This window comes from Myotis daubentonii, chromosome 3, assembly GCF_963259705.1.
Source record: "Myotis daubentonii chromosome 3, mMyoDau2.1, whole genome shotgun sequence".
Taxonomy (NCBI): Eukaryota; Metazoa; Chordata; class Mammalia; order Chiroptera; family Vespertilionidae; genus Myotis; species Myotis daubentonii.
Window position 1 is genome coordinate 214,215,044 of NC_081842.1, and position 24,620 is coordinate 214,239,663.

The window sequence follows — 24,620 nt, forward strand, 5'->3', positions numbered from 1 at the left end:
GTGGGGCCTGGTCTCAAAACCCCACAGGCTGCCTGCCTCCCGAGGGCTCTCCTGGCCCCATAGTCTCCGTGAGAGCCCATAGGTGCGTGGCGACTGGGACCCCTTCCCGAAGCCAAGAGGGCCCTCTCCTGACAGAGGGCACTGCCTGGCCTTGGGGGGGAGGGATGGAAGAAGGGAACGGACACGTTCCGTGGCTCCAAAGACCAGGGGCTTCCAGAGGAAACCGTCCTGGATTGAGCGCTGGCCTGTGTCGGCCTTTTCTTACAGGGCTTTCTCCATGGACTGAGGGGCCCGGAGGGAATGTGCAGTGTGAGAACAGGAGGCGCATTAGGGCCCGGGACGCCGGCACAGGGAGAAATCGGGGCACCCAGGAGGCCAGGGGAGAGCATCGGGAAACTTTGTGCACTTCTCCTTGCCTGTGATTTTCAGCTCCCTCTAGATCAGGGCCTCCCTTCCTCAGCCCAGGAGCCCCAGCCAACCTGGGGGGCTGCCTGGAGGTTCAGGGGAGCCTTGGGGAAGGATTGGCCAGGTGCCCCGCTGCCCAGCAGGGGGCGCCCCCGGGTACCTGCCCCAGTTTCTAGGGATAGGGATGCTGGTCCTGGGTCTGGTCCAAGCTTTCTGGCCGTGGGTGGGGGGCAGGGGAGCCTACCTTCCCCACCCCCAGAGGTTCCTTGGCTGAGTTTGTTTTGCCAGGGTGACCTGTTTAATCATCTCATTTTCTGGTGGCCGTTTATTCCTTGTTTCCACGGTTACGGCCCCATTAAGGGGAGAAGCAATAAGGCAGCGAGTCAAACAGGTAATAAAAACATTAAAGCCCATGTGCACAGAGGGAGGGCGGCGGTGGGAAGGGGCTCAGCGAGGTGAGACGGCCTGGGGAGGCCGCCAGGCCTGTCCTCCAGGGGCCCCCGGAGCTCCTGGCCGCCGGTCCGGGTCTCGGTCTCGGGGGACCTCTCCCCACGCCCCTGCTGCTGGCCGTGCCTTCTGGGCGCCCAGACTTAGTGCCAGCCTAGAACCATCCCCAGCCCTGGGTCCCCTGGCAACAGGCTGTATGTTGGGAAGTAGAACAGGAGTGAGGGAGTGAGAGTGACAAAAGCCTCCCAGGGCGGGTGCCCGCCGCCGGGGTGACCTGTTGGCCGGCCCCACCCCGCTCGCCCGCGGTGGGGGTGGGCGGTGGTTTCTGACATTGTTTTGAGCTCTAGAACTTTTTTTCTGCCAACTTTATCAGAAAGCATATTTGTGGTGAGTGTTGCTAACAGGGCCAGTCCGGTGAGTAAATATTCCTGGTGTGGACAGCCCTGTGACCTTGAGAGGGAAGAGCATGGCAGGGGGGCCAAGGACGTGTAGGGAGAGGAGGCCAGGAGGCCAAGTGGCCCCTGTGCTGGGTGGGAGGCCTTCCTAGGATGGGGTGAGGGAGCCAAGGGGGTGGGTTTGTCCCCGGCAGCCCCTTCCCAGCGGCCGTGGTTAGTCTCAAGCTTGAGTGACAGTTCCCTGGGCCTGGGCTGTGTGACTTTCTCGCTGGGGGGCGGGGCCGGAGGGGTTGCTGGCAGGCGCTCCTGTGGGCTCCGTAGAGACGCTGCCCTCCTGTCTTTCCTCTTGGAAATGGAAACTAAGAGGACAGCCAGCCTCTTGCCAGCTCCCCTGAGCCCAGGGGCATGTGTCTCCCTCCCAGGGCCCCCTCTCTGAGGGTCCCCCGAGTGTCCAGGTGTCTCTGATGGCCCTCCACGTTGACAAGCGAGCAGACTGCGTCCATGGGGCTCCCCGGAGGGGAGAGGAGGAAGCTGAGTCTTCCGCTAGCCAGGAAGAGGGGGGTCCGGTCGGAGTGGCAGTGTCTCGGGTCCTGGAGCCAGCCTGTCCCTGGTGGCTCGGGGAAAGAGGGGAGGTCCACGTGGGGCCCGCTGGTGAGGAGCCTACGGTTTTTTTTCTCTCTCCGCTGCGCTGATCCTCTGCAAACTCACGGAGGTCTGTGTTCCAAATGATTCGCTTCAGAGTCGGTTCCTGACTAGGGAGGGAGAGCGAGAGGAAGGTCTGGGAGTGGGGGAAACCCTTTGGCTGGGAAGTGTGCCTTGGGAATGGGCCTAGATGAGTTAATATTCTGATCAAACAATTAAAAATAGAAAATGCTCCCGCGGCACCAGCTGCTGAGGCTTTTCAACAACTGTCACCAGTAAGTTCACGAGGCAGGTGGCGTCGAAAGGAGTTTTTCCACAAACAGCAAATATCAGAGATTGCCGGGGACCCCCGCTTCCCTCCCAGCGCCCCGGACAGGTGTTCAGGGGCCCCGTCCTCCTGGCACTCGCCTCGGGGACCTGGAGCCAGGGATCTGTGCAGCCTCAGGGCTGCCCTCTCTCCTCTAGCCCGGCAGCCCCGGTGAGGTCATCGCCAGATGCCTCGGTAATTGCTTTAAGAATCTAACTTAAACTAAGATGAAAACTTAAATTCCTGGGTGAGGAGTAATTTTCCATCCAATAGTAAATTAATGAAAGGATTAGAGCAAGGGCCTGGCTGGGAGGCTGTGCTCATCTGATAAGTCCAAGTGACTCAGGCAGAGCCGCGCTAGACCGGGGGACTCCCCCAAATCTCGGGCCAGGCCCCGCCCCTGGCTCTTTGGGGCTCCACCGTGGCCTGCTAAGTTGGCAGGACGTGTCCTATGTGTGCTCGGGGTCTCTCTCAATGGCGGGGGCCAGCTTTTCAGAACCCCCAGCTGAGAGAGGCTCCTGTGAGCCCCGTCTTGGGTGAGAGAAGGCCCCGTTTCGTCAGTTCGCCCTGGGGGTGGATCACTTGTCTTGGAACCTAAGAAGGAAGGGCTGCGGGAGCAGTTTCGAACTGTCATGCCATGTAGTCGGCAGTGTGGTTTGCCCAGGCCTGGAAAGACCCACGTCCTAGGAACCCCCAGTCTTTGAGGCAGGAGGATGGGCTGATTGACAGTCCCCTCCCTCGGGGTCCTGGGGATCCTGTGCATCTACGGGAGCCTCTGTCCGGGAAGGGTTCCTTACAACCGGCTCCACCTAAAACCATCCAACACCAACCGAGGCGCGCTCTGTGGGCTGTGCGTTCCCCTGGGAACATATGAACTCGGGGGGGGGAGGGGGCGGGTGCATACATGCCTCCCCAGGCACGACAGAGCTGCCTGAAAACCTCCTCCTCACCCCCTAACACTGCCCTCCCACCCCCACCCCACCCCGAGAGGACATGAAATACCATGCACGTTTGTGGCAACAGGACCCCGTGAGTTTCCCCGGGCCTGCCTTCTGAGAGCAGGGCGGGCCACATCCAATATCCTGTGCGCATCCCTCCCGCAGAGAAAGGTAGCGAGCTGTCCTGGTACCCAGACACCGACGGGCTTGTTCCCGAATGCAGGGAGACGGCAAAGCAGGGCTTCCTTCCCCTGGGGAGAGGGGCATCCCCGGGACCCCTCCAACAGCAGCGCCGAGTCAGGGACACTTCGCATGCTCCGTGTTTCCTGTGCTGCCAGGTCCGAGTCTCTGGGCCCCATGCGGATCCTGCCTTTACATGTGGACACGGCCCTGGGCCTTCCCTGCGTAAAATGCAATCGTTGACGCAGTGCATTGTGAGCTTTGGGGGGAAGACTCCTCGAAAGGCACTCATTAGTGCCATCTCCCCAGCAAGGGGCACCCCCTGTCTGTTTGCAGGGAGCGGGGAGGGAGTTGGAAACTTGTCTCCAGTGAAATGGAAGTGAATGGACTAGACGAGGCATGGGGTCTTCAGGAAGAAAGTCTAAGTGAGCGGATGCTCCAGGTGAAGGGTTTGCCGGGTATGTTTCTGGGCGAGCATGGAATTTGCTGGAAGGGAAGATGAGGACACGGCCCCTGGCTCACGGGGAGACCCTGCAGCTCAGCGCACCACCGGCCTCATGGCTGCTGAAAGGCACGGGCTGCCTGGGGCACCGTACAGGTTAACCCGGCTGCTGTGCAGACAGCTGCCCCTGCGCCCCGGCCGCCTGAGTTTGCGAAGGTGTCATCTGCGTGAGGACCCAGCTCTTCCTGGTGTCGACCACCCTGTGCGTTCAGGGGAGGGGACCAGCCAGGTGTTCTGGGAAAGACCTGCTCTGCTGGGGTGGCCTGGTCCAGCCTCTCACCCCACACCTACTCCCGCCCCCGAGGAAGGAATTATGGGGCAGTAGGACTGAGAATTCCTAGTCTAAACAACCCAGCAAAGCGTGCTCAGAGAGAGAGCCACGCCAGAACCACAGATGGTGTGGTCCGGGATTGTCACCGAAGGTGGTGGCTTTGAATGGTAGACGTTATGTGGCAGTTGCTGTTCCAACAGGCAGATTGGTGAATCCCAGGCGGCGGGGACCTTATCTTCTCCCACCCGCAGGGCGCAGGACTCGAGGGGGGCCTGGACAGAATGGACAGACAGCCCTGGAAAGACCGACAGAAGGGGCAGGGGAAAGGCAGTGAGCCCGGCAGCACCCAGCCCCTGCAGCTGGAGGTCACGGCCCCTCGCTGGGGTCACGTGGGCCCCTTGCCCTTTGGGGCTCCTGGGAGGCGTTCAGGTGGACGGCAAAGGGAGCTCCTCCCGGAGACCCTGAAGCAGGGCCGAGAGCCCAGGGAAGGAGACGGCGATGTTTTCTGCTTCCGGGTCCCTGGGGGGCCCAGGGGCAGATTGAGACAGGCTCCTTGCAGGGAAGGTGTTAACAAACAGCAGGTGATTAAACATGACAAGCGGTGACATTTCTGTGCAGGGTTCCCAGTCCCGGCAATGCCAAGAATGAAGCTATAAACCCTGACATTTTGTGTTATGCACTGGGAGGATTTTAATAGACCTCGCTCCCTCTTCCCCAGTCAACTCTCTTTCCCTTCTTCACCTCCCCCCGCCCCCGTTGTACCCCCTGCCCCCTGGAAGCCTCCTGTCCCCCCATGCAGCCTGGCCTCCAGGAGCCTTGCTGGGCCCTGCAGGCCTCCGGCCTCTCCCTCCCCTTGGCCTCCCCGCCTCTTTCCCGCAGGGCCAGGTGCTCCACTGCCCTCCCAAGTCTCTCCCTTCTCTTTGATCTTCCCCGTGGCCCCTCCTCTCGTGTCCCAACACCCCCCCCCCCATCCTTCACTCCCTCACCTCCTTTTTTTGGGTCCTGATCTCACAGCCTCGCCCTCCGCTGCGGCTGTCCCAGTTGTCCCAGTGGCAGGTGGCTGTCCCTGTGTCCTCTTTGTGTTAATAACGTTTCAGACAGACTCGATCGCGGGTGTAGGGAGATGGCGGCCCGGGGTGGGATTTTCCCCGTCCCTTCTTTCAATTTCCTTTTCTCCTTTTTGGGAGGGGACAGGAGGTGGGGCGCGAGTTGCGCCGCGCTGCAAACAGTTGCTGGATTTATTCAGAAAGGGCCTGGCTGGAACAGTTGTTCCTCTCCCACAGAAACGTCGGGACAACTGGGGCCTCTTTTGTTCTGGCAGAGCCCGTGAAGGGCATGTGGAGGTGAGCGGGAAGCGCAGAGAGGGCCGGAGACCCAAGCGAAGGGGCTTCGGCCTCAGTCCCACCCAGGGGTCCCCACCCTTGCAGACAGGAGAGCTTGCTAGAGCTCCACAGGGCTTGGTGCCCAGGTCAGGCCACACACCCCCAATCCCAGCTCTTCCCCTAATGAACTTGAGAAGCACTTGGTTTTCTGTATGCGTTCAGTGAATATTTATTGGGTCGGGCTCTGGGCTGCAGCCGTGGCCCTGTCCCGCAGATCCTATAGTCAAGAGTGAGGCAGAGGGGTGATTAAACCAGTCATTACAGAAGTGCCACCGCACTGGGCAGATTGCGGTGAGAGGGCAGCAGGCAGAGTGTGATCGTCTCGGAGAGCTTCCCGGAGGAAGCGGCATTTCAGCTGGGACCTCTGAGGGATGCACAGGAAGGAGGGGTAGCCAGGCCCTGGGTTGAAGGAGGCAGGTGCTCCCTGTTCCACAGGTGCTGGTGGACAGGGGGGTGGATGGTGAGCGATGCTACCCTCCCTGTGGCTGTGCCCCTTTGAACTCTGGGTAACTGGCCCAGAATGTGCTCTTCCAGCTGCCTTGCTACCAACTTAACCCGTCGGGTGCCTGGCACGGTGGGCAGAAGCAGAGCAGGAATGTGGCTCAGCCATGCCCCAGGGGCACGGAGAGCGACCAGGAAGTCAGTAAGTGCCACCAAGGACAGGGGCTGCTCCTGACTTTCCTGGCACCTAACCCCTGTGTGGGTGACGTACTGAAGAGGGGGCAGGGAGAGGAGGGAGACCTGCCTGCGGGCAGAGCTGTGGGAGGAGCCTGCCCAGGAAGCCTGGCACGATGGGCGGTGTGTCTGGTCTGCTTGCCTCCCTCCTCACCTGGACGCCAGGCAGCCTTCCTGGAACACAGCCGGCCCCCCTCTGCGCCCTCAGTGGTGTGTGCAGTCCTCTGTGTCTTCCCCGTTAGACTCTGGGCGACCTGACACCCGAAACCAGTCTCCTTGGGTCTCTGGGCCAGCGGGGACAGGGTAGCAGGTGCTTGGGACACATCTGAGACACTCAGCCGGCCCAGGAAGAGGAGAGTCACCTTAACCTTTAGAGCAGGACCAGCAAGGAGTCCACAGAATGACCTGTGGGTCCCCGGTGTCCAGGGAGATCGGTTCAGCTTCCGCTTCCTCGCCCCTGCCCCCTCCCACCCCAGCCCCGACCCCAGAGCTGGCCTCACACCCCACGGTCATTCAGCCTCAGGGCTGGGGCAGCCAGAAGGGCTTCCCGGAGCCTTCAGGGTGCTCTGTCAGACCGGGGCGCCCTGCTCCAGACCAGTTCCCGGAGGAGCTTGGCTCCCTGTCCCCACCAAGGACCTGGGGCAGGTTTTAGCCTTACGTCCCCTTCCCCACCCCATCTTGGTCCTTCCTTTCTGCCAGACTTGGCCCAGGTCCCCCCTTGGTCATCCACTTCCCAGAGTCCAGTGAAGACCCCATGAAGGGCGCCGGGGCTCAGCCCTCCTAGGCACTTGGCAGCTGGGAGGGGAGGGGAGTCCCAGAGACAGGACTTGGCCCTCTGCCCCTGTCGATCCGGAGCCAGGTTTTACTGTAATCCCTACATCCTGTTGCAGATCCTTAATCAGCTGGTGCCCAGGTTGGGCTGGACCCTGTGGTGACACTCGGGGCTGCAGCATGGAAAACCTGAAGTGGAGCTTCCGGAGCTGGGGTTGGGGGCTGTGAGGGTGAGGCAGGTGGAGGGGAGGCGATAGGAGCCAGTGCAAGCACAGGATGTGGACCGAGCCCAGACCCACCACCCACCGGACCCAGGCTGGGGGTGGAGGAGCAGCTGTTGCAGGCTGGGAACCAGGGCTATGGGAGGGCGAGGAGAGCACCAGAGTCTGGCGGGGCTGGGGGGGGGGGGGAGTAGCTACCGGGCCTATTAGTGCCATCTAAACAGCTGGCCCCGGGAGTTCGGTCAGGGACAGCAGAGAGGGGACCCTGGGTGACATTGGTTCCAGGGGTCTCGATGCCCAGGGCTGAAGTCCAAGGCTGGACGGCTCCTGCCCTGCTAGGAGCTCTGCTCCTGAGGGAGACGGGGCAGAGGCCCCAGGAGGTCGGGGTGCCCAGGTTGGGGCAGCCAGGGGATGAGCTCTAGCAGGAGAGCCGCAGGGCCCGCAGCAGGGAAGCCGGGTCCCAGGACTGGCCATGCCTTTTGCTGGAAGCCGCCGGCCCAGGTAGCCCAGCCCTGCTCTGCAGTCCCCGCATGAATCATGGGGAGACTTGGGGGCACAGTGCACCCCTCCTGGACCTCAACTCCTTCCGCCCAAGGGGCAGCAGTGGAGGAGAATGAGGGGAAATGTGCGGGCCAGAGATGCCATGGAGCGGAAGCCAGGAGCGGGCTGGCTGGCAGCGGGCGGGCAGACGGGCGTCTGTCCTGCCAGGGGCCCAGGCTGGCTGTGCAGACAGCCTCTTTTCTATATGGAAATGAAGAATTTAGGCTAATGGAGCTCAACCATCTCTAATTTTGCGATGGCAGGAGGATTTTGATTGAAAGTAATTAAGCAAGCTAGCTGTAAAATTAATTAAAGCAAAAGGGGGGGATTTTTTATTGGATTGGATAGCGATATAGCGTCTGTCAGGCGGGGGACGGATGGGGGTGACCTGAATCCTCTGCCCTCCCCCCTCCCACTCGGGACGTTTATGTCACTTTAATCTCCTTACAGCGGCTGCTGTGCATTTGTTTGAAATAATCAAGGAAATATGGTCAGAAATTGTCAGCTTTCAGATCTAATTTACCTGACGGCCCCTGCGCGAGCCGGCGCGGCCGAGGGAGTGAGTGTGCGTGAGCGGGTGGGGGAGCCGATGGGCACAGAGGACACGGGGTTCGCCAGGCCCCTCCCCGGGCCCCGGGCCCCCTCCGAGGGCAAGGGAGGTGCTTCCCAAGCTGGTGAGTGTCTCCCTGAAACAAGCCCCCCAACCACCCCCCCCCCAACCTGCTGCCTCCCCCACACGCGGTAACCAGCTTTGGGTTTAGGGCCTCCAGGATCAGGGAGGTGACAGTAATTCCTTACTCCAGATGGCTGACCACCGCTAAGCCCCGCCACCAGGGCCACCGTTTTAGAAATCCTCCCAAATTAGTCCCCTCCTGCCCTCCTCGTTGACCTCAGCGGGGATTGTGGAGATGGGCTGTAGGGAGGTGGGTGGCGGTGGCATCCATAGCACCCCTCTGCCACCTGCTGCCATCCCCACCTTCTCCCCTGGGGCTGCCTTTGGGGGCCTCTGTCTCCCAGGCCCCCCTTCCCCTCACAGCACGAGGAGGCCCCCCCACTCTGACACTGGAGCGCCCTCCGTGCGCCCAAATGCGCGCACCCTCTCTCACATGGTCACCCATGTGTCCTCCCCGTTTCTAGTGCGTGAACCGGCCGCAGAGAGCCGGACCTCATGGGTTCCCTCGGAGCGTTGAGGAGCCTGCAGTCCAGGCCCTGCCCGCCCCCCCCCCCCCCCGCCCCAGTGCTGGTCCAGAGCCCTGGGGTCCGTGCCGGGTGGGCCCGTGGAAGGCTGGAAGCCTGCCCGGCAGGGAGCGCGTGTGGTGTTTGGGCTGGTGGCCGCGGAGCAGTCTGCAGGGCTCAGAACCTTCCCTTTAGAGCACAGTCGAGTGGCAGTTGGATCTGCTGGTCATCAGAGGGCCCGGGGCTGGGCATGGAGTCCCTGGATTTGTCAGGTCCTGACTGAGTGACCTAGGCTTTCCACAAGCCTCTCACCCTCTCAGCCCTCAGCCCCTCCCAGGTCTAAAGTTCTGTGCAAATCGAGGGCAGCCTTTGCCATGAGAGCTGCCGCCTGGGAGCTCCTTGCCATGCCCCCGGGACGGGAGACGGTGAGGGTTCCAGACACGGAGCAGCTCAGGATGCGCAGCTGCTCCCCGTCGGCCCAGCTGAGGGTGGACCTGTTGGAAGGCCTCTGCCCCTGCCAGTCCTCGGAGCCTGGCCTTCCGCCCGCCCTTCTCCTGGCCCCGGGTGTGCCCTCCATGCCCCGGCCACCGTCTTCGGCGCTGGGTGACAGTCGGCTTCCCCCAGCAGCGAGGGGGTTTGAGCGCTGGCGCTGGCGGTTCCTCCCAGCCTGGCTCCCAAGCAGAGCAGCTGGGGCTTGGGTGGCATCGCCTACCCCCGTGTTGACCTCTCTGCCTCGACCCTCCAGTCTTTCCTCACAGGAGTCACCCATCTTGGGGCCGGGGGTGGAGCCCCAAAGAGCTCAGCCCAGGAGAGGGGGGAAGAAAGCTCTGGCTCCTGTTCACACCTTCAGGGCAAAGTGCTTCGTGCCCAGAGCCCAGTGGCACTGAGGTCCTTGGGACCCTGCACCCCCCTTGCCGGCTATGCCTGTAGGGGCCTTGCCGGCTGTGTCTGCAGGGGCCTTGGTGAGAGGCAGTTGGCATGGCCTCTGCCCTGTGTGCCCGCCAGCTGCCCAGGAGCCAGCTCTCAGGAGACACGAGGTTAGAGAGCGTCTCTGGCCTCAGCCCAGCATCTCACCTCCACGTGTGGCTCGCCGCTGCTCACGTCAGCTCCTGAGGCCGCGATGTGGAGGAACCAGCACTAGAGCCGGTGCCAGGGACGCGGCGGGGCTGCTTGCCCCGGGCCAGGGTGGCTTCTGGGCTTGATGCTGGTCCAGGCCGTCAGAGGCAGGCGCCAGGGGGACCGAGGCTGCGGCAGGCCCAGGCAGGTTGGTGTGCTCGGCGCACAGGGAGACGGCGAAGGCCACCAGGACGGTGGAGCGTGTGCGGAGGGGCCTCGCAGTGTCCCCAGGTCGGCCCTGCACTCTGCCTTGTGGGTAGAACCGCGTTGGGGACGCCATACTGAAAAGCCACTTTTGGGAATGAGTACTTTGTGCTGAGGAGAGAGACAGCTGATTCGATAGCGGCTCTCGTTGGAGAAGGGCAGGCATGGGCGCTGGGCAGGCGAGGGCAGCGAAAGTGGCCGTGGGCTCTGGGGATAGTAAGGTCAGAGGACACCACGGGAGAGCACCCCTCCCCAGCACAGCCTGTGACAGCGCCCAGGGGACAGGGCAGCTGGAGGGGCGAGTCCAGGGCCAGCCCAGCAGGACCTTGGGGTCCATGGCCCACTGGCATGAGATCACACACAGGTATTGTGGTCACCAAGGGTCCCTGCTGTCCCCTCTTCCCCAGGCCCCAGGCGGGCTGGGCTCCTCCGATGGAGCCCTCCTCTCTCAAGGCCCCTCCCTGCTCTCTGTCACCCCGACAGCCAGGTGTCCGAGCCTCAGGGTGGAACTTGGGCAGAGAGAACAGCAAGAGGCTGAAGGGTGACCAGTCCCCCAGGCCCGTCTCCCTGAGAACCTTTGCAAATGAGGACCCCATTGTGCGCCCCCCGCCCCCCCGCCCCGACCCAGCCAGCCAGGTGCTTCCTGCCCCACACAGGGCCCAGCTGGCTAGCTGCTCTCACCCTCCCAGAGGGAGAGAGGGAGCAAGGCCTTTCCCCCGAGTCCTTCCTCACGCTGAGTGGAGGCCAGGAGCTGCAGGAGAGCTCCCAGGTGCGCGCTGTCCCGCCCCAGCCACAGAGCAGGGCAGGTACCTGCCGACTGGGAGGGAAGCCCAGAGTGGCTGGGGTCCAGCCCCGGGAATCATTCATTCCCTGCAGGGGCTGAGGATGCCACATGGCTGCCCGGCCGCAGGACCTGACCCCGCCCCCAGCCAGGTCCACCTGGAGTCGGCTGGATGGGACTGAGGCCCTGGGCTCCCGGAAGTGTCTGGGGACGGGCTGGGCTGGGCTCTGGCTTCGCCAAGCTTCTGCCACCCAGCTCCCCGCACTTCCTGCCCATGTCTCCTCTCCTGCTCCCGGCCAGCCCACCCTGCCACTCCAGAGCCCAGTGGGGCAGGCGGCCTGGCACGGACCCCTGCAGCCTCCTGGACTCCTCAGCCCTTCCCTCCAGCCTGGCCCGCGCTTCTCACCCGTTAGGCCCAAGGTCTCGCTGGCCCAGCCCCGGCCCTGTCCTCCGTCCCCTTGGCTGCACAGTCGCATTTTGCTGCCAGCGCAGGGCACTGAAAAACTGCTGGCACTGCCAAAAACCCCGTGTGCGCTATGACTCCCCAAACATCCCTTTATTTTTATTGTTCTGTTAATTACTGTTTAAACTTTAATAAGTCACTTCGTCAGGAGGGGGGACCTGCCGTGAGCTTTTCTGTGCAAACATGGGCCCGGGAGTGACTCGGGTGTAATATAACCCTTTATGCGATGTGGGAATGTTTAGATTGTAACAGAAACTTGTTATTTTAATGACGGTTGGGGGGGGTCTGAGTACAGAAGAGGAGGAGGTGGGCGCAGCCCCGCTCCCCCGAGTCCCCACGGGCGGCCGGGAGTGGCCTGGGCCCAGGGGTGCTCCCTCGCTGCTGCCGCCCAGCACCCCGGGGGCTGTGGGGCCTCCCCGGGCCGCCCGCAGTCAGGCTCGCCCCAAAGGAGGGATGCCTCCCGGGAGATGCTCGGGGGACCCAGGGCGAGAGGGTCCTCGGGCTGGCTGTGCTGGGCAGGCGAGGGTCCGAGGAGAAAGTTGGGATTGGAGAGCTGGGGAAGCAGGAGGCCACCCAGAGCTGCCAGACCCCTGGGCAAAGGCAGGGCCCTGCGAGGCTGGACTCAGCCCTGCTCACGTTCCCACCCAGGAGAGTGGCAGGCACCCTGCACCACCGGCTCCGTGCCAGACACGTCACCCCACGTCATCCCTCCTGCAGCCCCGTTTCACGTGAGAACACTGAGGCCCAGGGCAGAGGCGGAACTCGCTTAAAGGGACAGGCTTTCCAGGGGGCCAGGTTTCGGATGTCGTTGTGTGTTATTTGGAAGCTGCCAAGTCCAGGTGCGGAGTGTGGTCTCAGAGGGCTGGACTCTGCCCCAGAGACGGGGTGGGGAAGGGCTCTGGGCCGGCTGCTGGGAGCCAGGGTCGTCCCTCTCAGCCCTCGGGCAGGGCTCACCGCTCAGCACCGACTCTCCCCCCCCCCGCCCCCCCCCGTGTCCCATCAGGAGGAGGGGTGCAGGATGGAAGGGTCATGGAAGTAAGGGCTGTCCCCAAGACTGGGCATGGACCACTTGTTCTCTTTCTCGCTAGGCCTGGCTCGTCTCAGGGAGTTAGGGACTCAGACCAGGCAGGGGTGATGGTGGCCAGGCCACCGGCTCTCGTTCTGGTTACCCCAATCCTCTCCCCCCACAGGCATCCCTTCCTAGACCTGCTTCCAGAGGGTGACACCGGAGAGGGGGCCCCTCCCCTGCTTGGTGGATCTAAGGAAGGGACTTGGGACTGCTGGGCCCACTTTCCTCCTTAGTCTGCACTCGGTCCCTCCGTCCCTCCGTCCGCCCGTCCGCCCACAGAGCTGACTTCCGCTCTGTGCCAGCAGGGGTGGCAGAAATGAAGAGCTCTCGCCCTCAAGGGCTCGTGCCTGGGGGGTTAGTGAAGGGGTGTGAGGGGGCCCAGCCCCTGCCCGCCGGGTGCTCCCTTCTAGCCAAGGCGATGACCCTCCTCCCTGCCCCTGCCTGGCGGGGCCCCAGGGTCAGGGCCCGGGCTCCCGGGTGCTGGAGACCAGAGCCCCCCAGATGGCAGCAGCGTGGGCCGCGAATCGCTGAGGTTTTCCTTTTCCGAGCAGCGCGTTTCCCTAAATTGTCTTTGACTGCGTGCATGGGTAATGAAAGTTTATGCCCTTGTTAAAGGACAGGCGGCCAGTTCCAGTTAGAACTGGGGCTGTCTCCCTGCCAGCCCTGCGGCCCCCACCCCAGCCGGAGGGAGAGGGTGAGCACCAGCGTGCGCGTGCCAGAGAGAGAGAGAGAGAGAGAGAGAGAGAGCCCACTCCCCCCCCTCCCTGGTGGGTAAGAAGGCTGTTAGGGGAAGGGAGAGGGGATGGGGGAAAAAAAGAAAAAAAAATTTCCATATTTGTGTAAGTTGCTTTAAAAGCATTTTATCATGTCATAAAAAAGGGAAAGTACTCTCAGAAATTGATCCTCTCCGCCAGCCCATTGGACAGAAGGACGTTGGGATGTTAATGGCCATCCTGCTCCAGGGTGGCTTATTAAAAAATTTATACATAAATGCTTAAAATTGCATAAATTATTTAAAAAAAACCAACAAAGTAAGCAATTTGAATTCCCTCTTTTCCTCCCCTTCGCCCGGTCCCGCGTCTGCGTCCCCCCCTTTTCCAGCCCCTCGTCGGGGTGCCCTCCATCCCGAGTGTCCGTCCGTCCCTCCACTCCCCACCGGCCGCCCTCCCCTCCACGGGGGTTTCCCTGCCTCGCCCACAAATTAACGCCACGGCCAGCCCGCTACCCAACACTCACAGGCACCCGCACTAATAAAAACACCACTAATAATGCCCCAAATCGCGGAATTAAATATTAAGGCCAGAGGAGGCGGACGCGGAGCGGAGCTGCCGCCACCGTCGCCGAACTTGGAGCTGATGAGTGTGTCTCTCGCAGGCGTGGAATGTCACCCACACATCCTGGAGACCGGAGTGGGGAGTTTTATGATGGTTTTTCATTGATTTGTTTCCCCAGCGCAGCTGCCGACCTCTATTGAGGGACAAACATAATCAGCACTGACGCAAATTAGATGGTTATTCGTTTTGAAAATTGACAGAAAAACAATAAAAAAGATGAAATGCTCCCAAATCAATAGATATAATGAAATTCAAATAATCCGAGAGATGAGGTCTCCATGGCAACTGATAATGTGGAAAAGAAAACAATTTAATAAAGGACAGACACACTTTGAAAACAGATTGGGCCCAGGGAGGGGGGCGGGCTGGCGGGTGGAGGGCTGGAGCGCGGCTGGCGAGTGAAGGATCACTGTCCGTCCCAAGGACACCCGCCATAATTAAGCGAGGCTTTCGGCCCCAGAAAGTGCAGATTCAGGTTTTAATACACAAAATTATTTCAGGAGCAGTGAATCGGAAAGTCGTTTGTAATGACCTTCCTGAGAGGCCCGGGCGCGGGGCATGTTGGAGGCTGGGCGGCCTGGCCGGCTGAGTTATGGCATATTTGTGTTTTTATAGTGCGGAGGGGAGGGGGTGGGGGGGAGGGGGAGAGAAGGTTAAACAGTATTTACAGCTCAGTTGTTTTCAGAGAGGAAAGAGAAATAGAGTTCACGGGGAGATGCAGCGGGCAGGCGGCGGGTGGGCCAGGGCGGCCTGGGGCGAGGTGGGAAAGGAGGGGGCCCAGGGGCTTCCACCCTCCGGCTGCCTGGCCTGGCCGTGGGGACCCAGCAGGGAAACTGGGAGAGGCTGAGGGGCACCCGGAGTGGCCTCCCCACTCCAGTCCCTAATGGGGTCTTCTGGGCCTGGGCCCCTCTGGGGCTGAGGGGGAGCCAGTCACACCTGAAAGGAACAGGCGGGGTGTCCTGAGGCCACTGCGGGGGTGGCTCCGGCACTCGCCCTCCTTGGTGCTCGCCTCTCCTGTTCTCTGCACGGCTGCTGGTCACTCCTTTGGGCAGTGCTGCCCTTGTGGAGTCCCGTGCCCGGCCTTGGGAGTGCCCGCCTTGGGCGGGTGGGCAAGGACTTGGGACAAAGTCGGCCCGTTGTGGTGGCTGCAGCCGACAGCTCCCTGCCCCTTTCCTTCGCTTCACCTCCCAGCGGGTGCTTCCCTCGGGCACGCAGAAGGGGAAAGCTTGGTCCCTTTGGGCTGGGCAGAGGCAGGGGCCATGGAGAGGGATGGGACCAAGCAGAGCCCCTCAGAGCCACCTGTCCAGGCAGGGCAGCTGGGCACTGAGAGCCGCCCCCCCTCCCCCCGTGCACCCCGCAGGCTCTGTCTCCCCTTCGGGCTGCAGGAGCCGTGCCTGGGCTGCTTTGGTGCCGGTCTCCAGGCCGCTCCGCGTGTGCACGTGTGACTGTAATCTGGTTGCACAAACACAGACGCCTGAGTGTGTGCACGCACGGGGCCGGGGTGTGCGCCGCGGGTGTGTTTTAAATCTCCCCTGGGTGGTAACTCTTTTTTTCTCCCCTTCCTGTTTGGCTGTGACCTGGGGGAGATTGATAGCCAGCCTGTGCGGTGGATGCTAACAGTTCCCCTGATTTATAGAGTTACTTACGCTAAGTGAGGCCACTTAGACGCGTCTGGATAGTAAACCTTTTAACTGGACTAAAAAATCATAATAAATAAATAAACAAAAAGGGGCCAGCAGGCGCCCCCAGCTTGGAGCTGTTGGGGACCAGGGGACCTGGCCGAGAGCCCTGGGGGAACCGGGAGCCCTCCTCCACCCGCGGAAGCTGGGCGGCCCTTCCGCTCCCAGCTGGGGGTGGGAGAGGGCCCAAGAGGGAAGGCGGCCCGCCCCTGGGCGACGAGGAAGGGGCCACAACTGGCGGAGGGGGGGGACTGTTGGGATGGGAGATGGGCTATGTGCTGGGGGAGGGGAAAGGGGGGTGGAGCCACCCAGGGAGCCCGTGGGGGAGCAGGGAACAGAGCCAGTGTCTCTAGGACCCTTCCTCACCTCCCACACTCCTAGCTCCTGGGCACCTCAACTTCTCACCACAGTGATTTTGCTTGCAATGATTTGAATGTCACCTCTCATCTCAAACAGTCCGCCCTATGGGGGTTTGCTCAGTGGATAGTCCCAGGTTCGATTCCGGTCAAGGGCATGTACCTCAGTGGCAGGCTCGATCCCCGGTCCTGGTCGGGGCGCATGCAGGAGGCAACCAACCGATGTGTCTCTCTCCCATCGATGTTTCTCTCTCTGCGTCTCTCCCCCTCCCTTCCACTCTCTCTAAAAATCAATGGGACCATGTCCTGGAGTGAGGATGCACAAAAGTCAATAAACAAGTAGATGGATTAACCAAACAGCCCAGGATGCAGGCACAGGACAGTCGGCCTTGCTGGCATCGTGCCCCCAGGACTGGCCTGTGGAAGGTGGCCTGCGAGGGAGTGCGTGAATACACACAGGCACAGACCCACAGGCACAGGCTGTGGCCGCCAAGTTCCGGTTCATGGGGGTCCCAGGGCAGAGGCCCCTGCATTGCTCCACCTGGATGGGAGGCTGTGGGAGGTGGGGCGGGGGGGGGGATCTCAGACCGTGACCTTGGACGTCGGAGTTCAGTAGTCGGAATCTGGCTCCAGCAGGAACGCGGGGTGGCCATGGACAGTTCCCAGCCTCGCTGGCTCTGCCCCTTCACCTGGAATGGACAGGACAGTGGCCATGTGGGGGCCTTGGGGGAAGCGCTCAGCACCGTTCACTGCGCCAGGGAGGTGCTCAGCGGGTGCCAGCCATGCATCGCTCCAGGCGGGGTGGGCCAGGGCCGCCACCGGGTGACCCCACGGTGCCCAGGGCCCCCGTGCTGCCCGGACGCAGGCAGGCGGGCACTGGACCACCCCCACCTGGGGGACGGTGCCTGGCCCCTGCCTCACCACCTCCTGATATACAGCGGGCATTAGGCCGCCCAAAGGGGACACTGCATCCTTAGGAAGAAATATGTCCTCATTTTTCTTAAACACCGTTTCCACTGAGTGAAATGTTTAGAAGGGACGCGCAGGGAGAACTTTATTTCCTACCAGGGAGTGCAGAGCCACCAGGCAGAGCCCATAAAGCACCCAGAGCCTGGTCGCTGACAGGCCGCCCAGGCTCAAAACGCATTACTCACGGGCGGGAGGCCTGCCCGGCCCCTGGGGACGGCCCCCCACTGTCAGGACCAGCAGATCTGAGCCCTGAGCCCTGGTCCCCTGGAGCCCAGGGTCGGGGAAGGCCTGGCCCTGACCAGGCGAGGCGGTGGAGGCGTTTCAGCCACCCAACACCCTGGTCCCCAGAGAGAAGGATGAGGGGCCCAGGTGCCGGAGCCCCTCACCCCGGAACTGGCAGGAGCCTGGCCTCCCAGCCTGTGCAGGGAGCGATGCGATGCCTGCCAGCACGGGCCCTTCTCCCGGGGCCCTCCCTTCACTGGATTTCTGAAGCTGGCTGATTTGAATATTTATAAATATCAGTAAATTATTTATTGTGGCAATCTGCTGCACCGTTTTACCCATCGCAGTTAACACTTTAGGGGGCTCCGTGCTCTGGGAACCGGGCGTGGGGTGAGGAGGGGAGGACACGGAGGCCTAGGACGACTGGGAGCCCACCCAGTGGCTTCTTGGGGACCTCCTGGCGGCCCCGGCGCCTGGCTGAGCCCGGCCTTCGTGAACTCGGTATCCTCGCGGCTCCGGGATCAGTTTCCTCCCTTTCAGAGGGGACCGCGCCAGCCCCTGCCACTCGGGCTCACCACGAGGCATCGGGAGCTAGCGGGGCAGGGCACGGCCAGTGCCGTCTGGCCCCGCTTTCCCACCTGAGCAGGAGCCACTCGGGTCAGACACCAGAGCTGCCTGCCGGGGGCTGGTGGAGCTGGGAGCCCGGGAGGGAAGGTTCAGACCCCGGGAGCCGGGGAGCGGCCATGGGTCACTGAGCGGGCGCCTGCCCCAGCCCTGCTCTCTAGCGGCTCTTTCCTCCCCCACCTCTCCGGCCAGGTGAGGTGTCCTGGCCTCGGGATCTCCTGCCCAGGTGTGGCACCACCCTGGCCTGTCATTCCCCTCCTAGGACTCGCCTGCCTTTCCCCAGGCCCTTGCTTGCCAGGCAGGCCCTGTGCTTGGCACCAACAGGCACCCTCTCTCCTTACAGTCCTGCAGTCCTTTCACGGGCAGACAGCGTGCCCAGGGCCCAGAGCTAGCAAGGGGCCGAGCCAGGCTGTGAGCTCACGGCTGTCTGGCCCCAGAGGCCAGGCCGTAACCACGGTGCTGTGCCCCCTCCCGGGGCTCGCCCGGCCGCCGTCTCAGAGCCACGGGCCAGCGGCTGAGGCGGGAGGGCCCCCTGCTTTTCCCAGGCCTGGCCAGGCCCACACAGCTGCCCGCCCCTTACCTCGTCGGGGGGCGCCCGTCCCTGGGTGAGCAGCACGGGAGTCCCCCGCCTTCCACCCTCTGGCCCGAGCCTGCCTCCTGGGCAGTATTGTTCCCAGAGGAAGTGTCCAGTGTAAATAGAGCAGCGGGCAGGCTGGTGGTGGGAAGGAGATGAAAGGGGCAGTGACAGGGCCGGGGACGGATGGCTTCCTCCCATTGAGGCCTGGCCATGGCGTTTATATTTTAGGGAAGAAAGTCAGGGAATGTTTACATGGACGGGAGCCTGGGGTCAGACCACGAGGGGGGTCGTCTACAGGGTCCCAGGGCCCTGATGGGCGAGGGAGGGTGGGCGTGCAGGCAACTTGGACCCCAGCTCTGACACCCCCATCTGCCGCCCCAGCCTCGCACGCGTTGCCACTCACCGCGGAAGGCCAGCCTCCGCCTCCTGCCTGCACCCCCGGCCCACGTGCCTTCTTCACCTCCGCCCCTGGGACCCACAGTAGAGTCAGAGGGAGGGCAACATCTGGAAGGCAGGTGGGCTGGGGCCGAGCAGCAGCTGGAGGGCAGGTGGAGGGGGTGGAGGTGGAGCAAAGGGGCCTGCAGGCGGGGGGTGGGCCCTGGGCGCACAGCTGCATCGCAGCTGGTGGGGGCCCAGGAGGAACCCAGCCAGGCGCACAGTGGAGATCGGGAGAGGGGTGGGCAGGGCTGGGTGGGCCCAAGTGCCGGGAGGCTCCAGGATGGGTGGGGGCCCAAGGAGGGGGTGTCACCAACAACAAGGGCAGCCCTGGGAGCCTCTGCTTCCCTCTTCCTCGGGATAAATATTTATAGATTCATTTGCCGTCTGCCATACACACTTGGCTGCTTACCTCCCAGTAAAAATAGAGCAGGCTTCCCCACGCCCACCCTCCCCGTCCCCACCAGGGCAGGGGACAGCGGGGACCAGGTGAGGCCGTTCTGTTCGCCATAGGCGGCTGGAGGAAACTTGGTGTCACGGAGCCTGGCGGCCGGCCCGGAGGTTGGGTGAGATGTGCGAGTAGGGGCCCCATCACTGAGCTTGGAGAAGGAGCCCGTGTCGGTGCTTGGAGACTTGGGTGTGGGCAGCACAGACCTGGAGACGTGGGCAAACATGGGGAGAGTGGGCATCCGGCTTGGGCCAGGGTGGGGCCCAGCAGAGCCAGGGCCACAGGACTGGAAGGACTGGAGTGAGCCAAGCCGACCTGTCCCTGACGCTGGGCTGGGCTGGGATCCCCGGGCCCCTCTGGGCCAAGTGAGGCCATACACGGGCAGCTGGCTTCAGGGCAAGGATCTGGGGTCACGGGGCATCGCCTGAATCGTGGGGGACAGTCATCCATGTGTACAAGCCAGGTCTACCTGTGGGCAGGCACAGGTGTGGGCATCCCTGTCTCACTGCCTCGGGGGGGGGGGGGCCCAGGTGGGGGTGTTTAGAGTGTGGCTGGTGAAGCCTCTTCTAAGCACAAACCCCTCCCCTCGCTTAGCCTCTGACCGTGTGGAGACGTGAATGTGCCCCCTCCCGTTGGGGGCCGTGTGAGGGAGTCCTGACATCGAGACGCTTCGCTGGGGCTGCCTGTGCACCATGTGTCTGTCGTGGCCACCGCCCTGCCCCTGCTCTGCCACAGGGACACACAGTAGGAGCAGCTCTGCTGATGGGTGGATGGACAGACGGACGGACAGGCAGACAGATGCTCCCTTGTTGGTCTTTGAGGCCGCTCCCAGGTGGCATGGGGATCTGGGTTGCCATGTGCCACCAGGACCCTGGGCAGCCTGCTCAGCAGCCGTGGGAGGTGGCTAGCAGGCAGGCAGCTCCGTTAGACTTTGGGGTGTTGGCGTCGGGCAGTCGGGTTTGGGGATTAGGCACTGCTGCTGCTCCTTCTCAGCTGGGAAGTGGGCTTCTTGGGACCAGCCAGGCCTCCCAGGGCTGCAGGAGCGGGTCCAGGCAGAGGGCAGAGCCGGGGCCTCAGCAGGGACAAGTGGCCTCGGAGGGGCTGTGAGGAGCTCTGCCCTGGGCTGAGGGCTGAGGGCTGGGGGAGGAGGTGGGAGGAAAGGGCCGGAGGAGACAAGGGAGGGGCCGAGAGGACCCTGGCGGGAGAGGCTAGAGAAGAGGAGGTCCTCGGGCTCCCCCGTGGGCAGAGGCTGGGCTCAGGCGGGGCCCAGGGACCAGGCGGGCCAGGCAGAGGAGAGCCTGGGATGAGATGCCCCCGTGGGGACAGGTGCCAGCCAGGGCTGCTGGGACAGTCAGGCACGGGGTTGCCCGGCTGCCCCTGGCTCTTAGCGGCCTCCTCACGGTGGGCCGTGGGGTAGACGCTCACAGGTGGAGTCAGGCTGCTCGTCTTGCTGGCTCTGCCCCACGCCCAGCCCTCAGCCTGTGTCCTTTATACCAATGGGGGCCGGGCCGGCCGGCCTCTCAGAGGAGGTGTCTCGGGCCAGACAAGGGTAGGAAGTGCTTCCAGGAACCAGTGCTGGGAGAAGACTGCCCTTGTGTGGGGGGAGTCGTTCCTTCCTTCGTCCATTTCCAAAACCCTCGGACTGGCTAGCACGTGCCCGGCTTAGAGCCAGGCCCCGGGACAGAGCGATGGGCGAGCCGAGCCCTCCACAGCTCAGCCTAGGAGGCGTTCAGACGCGCGCCGGGCAGTCTCAGGACAGAGTGGGGGACCTTTGGCTTGCGGGGTTTGGGGGCAGAGCCCCAGCCCCGGCTGTTGAGGTGGGTGGCTATGCCTGACCTCTGACCTCTCTCTCCACCCTCTGCAGCTGAAGGCACCCGGTGCACCGACCCGCCCACAGGCAAGCCCGCAATGGCGGCCAAGCGCAAAGGCGGCCTGAAACTCAACGCCATCTGCGCCAAGCTGAGCCGCCAGGTGGTGGTGGAGAAGGGGGCAGAGGCCGGCGCCCACACGGAGGGCAGCCCACTGAGGCCCCAGGACAAAGAGCGCAGTGGCCCTGAGCCAGGGGGGGCCCGGGCCCCCCGCAGCGAAGAAGACAAGAGGCGGGCAGTGATCGAAAAGTGGGTCAACGGGGAGTACAGTGAGGAGCCGGCGCCCGCGCCCTTGCTGGTGCGGACCGCCCGCGAGGGCCTGGAGCTGCCGCCCGAGGGCGTGTACATGGTGCAGCCCCGGGGCTGCAGCGACGAGGAGGACCACGGCGAGGAGCCCAAGGATGGCGCGGCCCAGAAGGACGCGGACAGGGCAGCCTCCAAGGACAGCGGTGGCCCCAGTGCCAAGCAGCCCTCAGGTGGGTGTCCGGAGCCCTGGACGGGCATCACCTGGTGAGGAGGCCCAGCGGGAAGGAGGGGTGTGTCCATGGAACATGCCCGCTTCTCTCACCTTTGTTCCAGATATTGGCGCCTTGTTCCCCAGGGAGGACTCCTGCAGAGAGGGGCTGGGGCAGAGCTACGGTCTGGAACGGGGAGGCCAGTTGGGCAGGGATCCGAGGGAAACCAGGGATGAGAGGGGACGGGCCTGAGAAGGCAGCTTTCCTAGTGTGTGAGCGGGTCTGGGGGTGGGGGCTGCCGAACACACAGTGGGTCTTCAGGAAGCCATGGGTGGAGGGATAGATGGGTGGACAGGCAGGCGGAGGGACGGACAGTGTGTGGGTAGACAACTACATGCGTGTGCAGAGAGGAGCCGGGTGGAGGACACGGCCATGGGAGCACACGCGCCCGCGGGCTGTCCACGGAGGCTCTTTCCCAGGGAGGTTTCTCCGCACGGCTGTCGGACAGGCCTGTTCGCCCGCTCTCCCTTCCCTGCTCCCTGATGGCTTTCCCACTGTCTCCCCCGCCCCCACCTTCTCCCTCCCGGGGACCCCGGCCATCCTCAGCAGGACCCCTCAGACAGGGCACAGGGCCTCAGGGTGGCCCAGCCCGGATGTCCCATGACACCTGCCTGCCCCGGACGCGTCCTCTGGCCGACCTCTTCCACGAGGTGGCAGAGGCCTGGCTTTGGCTGATGCCTCCTTGTCCTTAGAGCAGCCCTGAACTCCTTCTGCTCTGGGGAGGGAGGGGGTCACCCCTAGGACTGGAACCCCAGGATGTGGGGTCTCGCTCAGCTCCCCAGCCTCCTTCCCAGGCCTGTGCCTGGTGCCGAGCCTCCCCTGCCCGCGCCCCTGCCCCCTTCCCCCTGCAGTGAGGGGCACATCCCCGCCCAGCGCGGGGAGCCCTGCGCAGCCACATAATTATGCATATAAGATATAAACAGAGCTGTTTAATTATCCTTCGCCACATCAGTGACAGAGTAATTAACAAACATTGCAAGATCAATGAGGAAAAGTGTGACCTTCAGTTTCCTCTGATAGGAAAAGCCCTTGCCTTTCCCAGACGCAAGGTGATTGCGCGGGGCCGCGGGGAGGGAGGAGAGGGGAGGCGAGGGAGGGGAGGGGGGGAGGGACAGGCCTCTGTCCCTGCAGCGCCCCAGCCCCTCCCTCGCCCAGCTCTGTCCTGCCCAGCTCGCCTGGACCTCTGCCTCCTGCCTCCTGTGCTCCCGGGAGTGGAGAGCCGGTGACAGGAGGCGGGGCGGGAAACACCAGTAGTCTCATGGCCCAGGCCTCACCCCTCTGGTTCGAGGCCCAGTGGGACTCCGGTGTGGCCACGAGAGAGCCCAGGGCTGAGCGACCCACGACGGGCTGGGCCCCCGGCCGCCCTCTCTGGGCCCAGGCCTGTGGGACCCCGGCCTGGCCCCCTCCCTGCTCTCAGCCGCCTGCCCTTCACAGCCTTCTGTCTCTCTGCCATATATAGTGAGGGCTCAGCTGCCTCCAGCTATTTTTAGGCCCTTTCCCTGGTCCCTGAGCCACTGAATCTGACAGCAAGAGCCCACTCCTCCCAGGCTGGGCCCCGGCCCCGCGGAGCTTAAGGTCAGGACAGCAGCAGCCCACAGGCCACTGCCCCACCCCCACCCCCAGGGGGACAGCTGTCTGTCCGCTCTTGAGCCACTCTGCCCGCCTCGGGTGCTGCCCACGACTGTCTCCTCCTCACCTGGGGGGGTCCCAGTCCTCCCAGGACTGCTCCCCCCACCCCCGCCCCCGGAGCTCAGAGCCTCTCCCTGCACATCTGGCTGGGTTTTCTCTTGCTCCCAAGCCCAGTCTTGCCCCACGAGACCACCTCCAGGTGTGGTCTGAGAACTCCAGCCCCGCAGGTTGGCGTGGGGATCGGGAGGAGACCCCCATCTGCTACGCGGCCAGCGTCCTGCGCCTCCCACCCTGTCTTTGGCCACATCTTCCCCTGACGGTGCTTCTCGGCCCCGCAGCCTGGGCCCTACACGCTGAGTGTGCCTGGGTGTGCGGGCTCTGACACGAGGGGGGACACGAACGTCCCCTGGCGCCTGCGGGGGTCTCACCCTCCCGTGCGCACCCACCCCTGGTTCCGGGCAGAGCACATGGTAGGCTCAGCCAGCGTTCAGCGCAGGAAGGAGTGTCTTGTGCGAGCCGAGGGGTCACCTGTCTGATGGGGGTGGAAGGCCGTGTGTGGAAGGGCGGGGTCTCCAGGGACGAGCCCCGGGGAGGGTCGGATCATCTGACCTCCGCATCCTGAGACGAGTCTCAGGGAGCCGGGCGTGCATTTGCGTGGTTTGTGTACGTGTGTCTGTACGTCGGGAAGGGGGCCGGGGCGTGAGCTCGATGGCGAGCGTGTGTGCACGTGGCTCCCTGTGGGGGGTTGCCCGGGGTCTCCGTGTCCCTGGCGTGGACTCGGGTGGGGCAGAGATGGGCCACACCTGGGCCTGCTGCCTCTCTGGCCCCGACTCCACGGGTGGCCTCCTTGTGCACGAGCTTGTGCACAAGTCAAGCGCGCGCCCCAAGGCTCTCTGCCCTCAGCGCTGTGTCGGGATCATTAGGAATCGGGGGCTCTGGGCGGGGCCCCCAGGCCAGGCCCTCCCAGGGTGAGGTCCCGTGTGTCCACTTGTGGGGCTCGGGGAGGGTCCTCGGGCAGGCTCAGCCAGGCGCACCCCCACCCCAGCCACGGAGGCTCCCTCAGCCGCCGGCCCATGTCCCACCTGGCCGGCCCTGTCCCCCCACCCCTGAGGCAGGCTGGGCTCTGCCTTACTTCCAGTAAAATGGCTTCGTCTTCATGTTAGGCCAAGGCGAGAGCGGAGACATTTATGAAACTTTGTTTAATGTACTGAAAAGCCATCGGCCAGAACATTTAGGAAATTGATTTTCCTGGCATTGATGAACTCGTTTTATTTTACCCCAGTATTAATTACTTTTTTTTTTAAACAAATTAATTTAAGAGTCGTAAAACCTAACAAGTGAGCCAAATGTCCATAGATCATGTCCCGCTCCGCCCCTCCCCACACCGGCCCCCTCCCTCTGCGGGTGGGGGCGCCCACCCTTGGGGGGGCTCCCGCCCCCTGCTCCCCGGCTCCCTCCCAGAAGTGACCCGTGCTCTCT

The 24,620-nt window shown here is 63.4% G+C and overlaps 1 protein-coding gene across 11 annotated transcripts in view; it reads left to right on the forward strand.

Moving 5' to 3' along the window:
* Window positions 1-24,620, forward strand: part of CASZ1 (castor zinc finger 1) — a 149,222-nt gene that overhangs the window by 100,346 nt on the left and 24,256 nt on the right. For all 11 annotated transcript variants that reach the window (XM_059691280.1, XM_059691283.1, XM_059691281.1 and 8 more), the window contains one exon: window positions 20,994-21,473. In XM_059691280.1, coding sequence (XP_059547263.1) covers window positions 20,994-21,473 — 480 coding nt within the window. The remainder of the gene's footprint in view (window positions 1-20,993; window positions 21,474-24,620) is intronic.